This window comes from Nestor notabilis, unplaced genomic scaffold (genome assembly GCF_000696875.1).
Source record: "Nestor notabilis isolate BGI_N333 unplaced genomic scaffold, ASM69687v1 scaffold7401, whole genome shotgun sequence".
Taxonomy (NCBI): Eukaryota; Metazoa; Chordata; class Aves; order Psittaciformes; family Psittacidae; genus Nestor; species Nestor notabilis.
The window spans coordinates 7,981-11,582 of record NW_009915079.1 but is presented as its reverse complement, the minus strand read 5'-3'; the positions used below and the strand labels follow the sequence as shown (position 1 = coordinate 11,582).

The window sequence follows — 3,602 nt, the reverse complement described above, 5'->3', positions numbered from 1 at the left end:
CTTGGCACAGGGCAGAGCCAAGATGTCCCGTGCCAAGGACACAGCGCTGGTCCCATCTGAGGGGCAAAGGGGCTGCAGGAGCTTGGGGCAGGGCGGAATGCTGGGGCAGTAGAAAAGCTTGGATGCAGGCAGAGTGGGAGCACAGGGTCCCAGAGCATCCTGGCATTGGATCCCCAGAGCAATCCAGTGCTGGATCCCTGGAGCATCCCAGTGCAGGATCCCACAGCATCCCAGTGCAGGCCTCAGCTTACTGGAGCAATTGGAGCAGGAAGGGGACAACCCTTGTGCCTGGGACTGCTCTTCTCTGCACCACCCCTCACCTTCCCTCCTTGCCTCCCCTCCAGACATCGACGAGTGCTCCTTCGACCGGACCTGTGATCACCTCTGCATCAACACCCCGGGCAGTTTCCAGTGCCTCTGCAACAAGGGCTACACGCTTTATGGGCTCACCCACTGCGGAGGTAGGGCTGGCAGGGTGCTGGCAAGGAGGGACCCATCGCCCTGTTGGGTTTGGGTCCTAGGGAGGCACACAGAGCGCCCAGGGATGGGGCAGCCCCACGGCATGGTTGCTGTGCGACCCCTGGGGACACTACTCACCCCAAGGGCCCACAGGGAGGGTGAGTTCCCCACATACCCTGAGCTGATCGCAGCCAGACACTCGTGTCTGCAACTTCAAACACAGCGACAGGAACAATTCGCGACGTGTCTGCAGCGGCAGAGAGGGAGAAATCCCCAGCGTTTTTGGCAGGGAGCTGGGACAGGGTGGGAAAGGGAACATCAAAAGGGGTTGATTTAAGTTTCACAAGGCAGATAGCTCCCAAAGGCGGGGGTGTGCAGTGCCCCGGGATGCAGAGATGCAGATGAAACATGGTCTGGAGGGGGCTGCTGGAGCATGTCGTGGCAGCAGTGCTGTTGGCCTGGGAAGATGACAGCATGAGGATGGGTGCTCTGGTGCTGCCCAGCCAGTGAGGATGGGCAACCTGCCTTGTGCTGCTGAAATACAGAGCCAGAGAGAGCCAACACAGTCCCTGCGATGCTCTGGGTGTGAACCCCATGGTGCTGGCTCCCATTGATGCTCCCAAGAAGAGGGAGATGGGTAGAGAGGGGTGTCTAGGGGACAAGCTCCGTCCTTGTCCTCTCCCCACCTCTGCCGCTGCTTCGTGCCAGACCTGGATGATTGACCCTCAGTTGGGGCCGGGGCAGAGGGTCTCTGCCATGGGGAGAGGGGCCAGGGCTGCCAAGTAGCTGACTTCTGAATTTGGCTGCTAAGGCTTTTCATATTGGCTCTGTCTGGTGCCCCCCACAGCTCCCCAGCCTGACATGGGGCCCAGCTGGGCTCGGCCTTGGGTGGGCTACACCCCACTACATTGGGTGCATGTCCCCCATGGGCATGGGTCCTTTTGTCTGTCTGAAATCACAGCCCTGGGGCAATGCAGTTCCACTGCCCCTCACCCATCACTTGTCCCTTCCTTCCTGCAGACATTGACGAATGCAGCATCAACCGGGGAGGCTGCAAATTTGGCTGCATCAACACGCCCGGCAGCTACCACTGTACCTGTCCTGCTGGCTGCAAGCTGCACTGGAACAAGAAGGACTGTATTGGTATGTGAGGACACACTGTGGCTGGGGATGCCCAGCCATCATATGGGGCTGTTGGGATTAGGTTTTAGGGTGGGGGGAGCATGGGTGTTTTGGGGTGTCCTGGCAGAAGGATGGGCCAGGGTAGGCTGCTTTTGGCTGGGTCTCACATGGGTCTGGATGGGAAGTGCCATAAGGCATTGTCGTGCTCCCTCTGCCCTTGGTCATCTCATTGCTTTTATGACCATGCTTAGGGCTGGCCTTGAGCTTTTGCACCAGCAAATGTTCCTCAAGGAGCTGTTTCCATGGCTCTGGCCATGCCCTGGTATCTGACTGTGTCCCCATCCTTGGGGACACGCTGCCCCCCCAAATTGAAATCCCACAGTCACATCTCACATTTCCAAGGAGGGTCTGGGGGATTTGGGGTGCCGCTCTGGTGTCCTTATCTGCACTCTAGCACCCTCTCCTCCCTGGTGAGTCCCCCTATGGCTTGGGAGGGTGCAGGAGCGCCTCACCTGTCCCTGGGCTGTGCCAGCCACGAGTGTCCCCACTTGTCATCACCAGCCGGCGCGTGTCCCTCAGAGCCTGTGAAATGCCTGCCAGGTTCGGTGCCACCACGGGCCACTCTGACCTGCAACAAGACGGGCAAGAAGGACAGTTGTGCCCTCACCTGCACCTCCAAGGCCCGCTTCCTGCCAGGTACTGGCACTGGTGTCACCACCAGCATGGGCAGGGGGGTTCCCACTTCCCTGCAAGGCCAAAGGTTTGTGGGGGAGAAGTGGCTGCATGGTCAAGATGCAAAGACCCAAGTAGTGGCCAAGGAAAGAGAGGGGGGTGGTTGCTTTGAGGGACTCATTGCTGGGTATAGATCCACAGGATGGGTCCCTGGTGCAGGATCCCCATGGCAGGGTGCTGGGCATTGTTCCCCCATGGCACAGCCATGGTTCCCTGCATCACCCCAGCAGAGCATCGCAGGGACCAGGCGGCCACTCCGGCATCCCCCGACTCCTCTTCCTCCTTCCCACAGAGTCCGACAGCAGCTACACAGTGAGCTGTGGGACCCCCGTCCTGCGGCAGGGGGGACAGCAGAGACCCACCAACAGCAGCCAGCAGGGCCTAGGTGAGTGGGCTCCTGGGGTGTCCATGGCCCCCACCAGCTGCCCTGCCCTGCACTGGGGTGGTTGAGCACCCACCTTTTCTTTTAGAGACTGTCGCTGCACCAATCAAGCAGAAGGCTTCCTTCAAGATCAAGGATGCCAAGTGCCACCTGCATCCACGGGCCAAGGGCAAGCAGGACGAGGCTGGGAAGGCTGGGGCACAAGGTAAGGTGTGGTGGCAGCGGGGTGGTGGGGATGTTGGAGGGACATGGTGCTGAGCTGTCTCCTCGCACGCAGGCGGGTCGGCACCTTGCTCCGACTGCCAGGTTGCCTTTGTCAACCTCAAGTGTGACTCGTCCAAGAAGGCGAAGGGCCGCCGGGCTCGTAACTCCTCCAACAAGGAGGTGACGCGCATCACGCTGGAGTTCGAGGCCGAGATCAAGCCGGAGGAGATCACAGGTGAGCATGGGGCTGGTTTGGCATGTCTCAGGTGCAGGCAGGGGTGGTGGGACCAGAGAGATGGTGGTGGGACAAGGGGGGGATGGTGGTGGAACCAGGGTGATGGTGGTGGGACCAGAGGGATGGAGGTGGGACCAGGGGGACAGTGCCATTCCCGTGGAGCAAGGAGAGGTGAATCATTCCTTATCCAGGTTGGGATGTGTTGGGCAGCACTTGCAAATGAGTATTTAGGAGATGGTTTTCTTCCTGGTGGTTTTCCCTCTCCACCCCTCCCTTCTTACTGCATCCCTGTTTCCCCTACATCCCCATCCCCGCCCTGCACCCCCAGCCAGCTGCAACCTGCACTGCCTGCGACAGAGGGTGGAGAAAAAGCTGAAATCAGCCATCAAAGCCCTGAAGAAATCCATCAACCAGGAGCGGTTCCTGCTCCGCTTCGCGGGGATGGAGTACGAGGTGGCGCGGGAGCCG

General features: G+C 60.1%; 1 protein-coding gene across 1 annotated transcript in view; it reads left to right on the top strand.

Annotated features, from left to right (window-relative positions):
• Positions 1 to 3,602, top strand: part of SCUBE3 (signal peptide, CUB domain, EGF-like 3) — a gene marked incomplete at its 5' end in the record, with an annotated part of 9,540 nt that overhangs the window by 3,131 nt on the left and 2,807 nt on the right. Inside the window, 7 exons of the mRNA XM_010023943.1 lie at positions 345 to 461; positions 1,480 to 1,602; positions 2,161 to 2,277; positions 2,606 to 2,698; positions 2,784 to 2,900; positions 2,973 to 3,134; positions 3,463 to 3,602. The exon at positions 3,463 to 3,602 is cut by the window's right edge and continues 58 nt beyond it. Coding sequence (XP_010022245.1) covers positions 345 to 461; positions 1,480 to 1,602; positions 2,161 to 2,277; positions 2,606 to 2,698; positions 2,784 to 2,900; positions 2,973 to 3,134; positions 3,463 to 3,602 — 869 coding nt within the window. The remainder of the gene's footprint in view (positions 1 to 344; positions 462 to 1,479; positions 1,603 to 2,160; positions 2,278 to 2,605; positions 2,699 to 2,783; positions 2,901 to 2,972; positions 3,135 to 3,462) is intronic.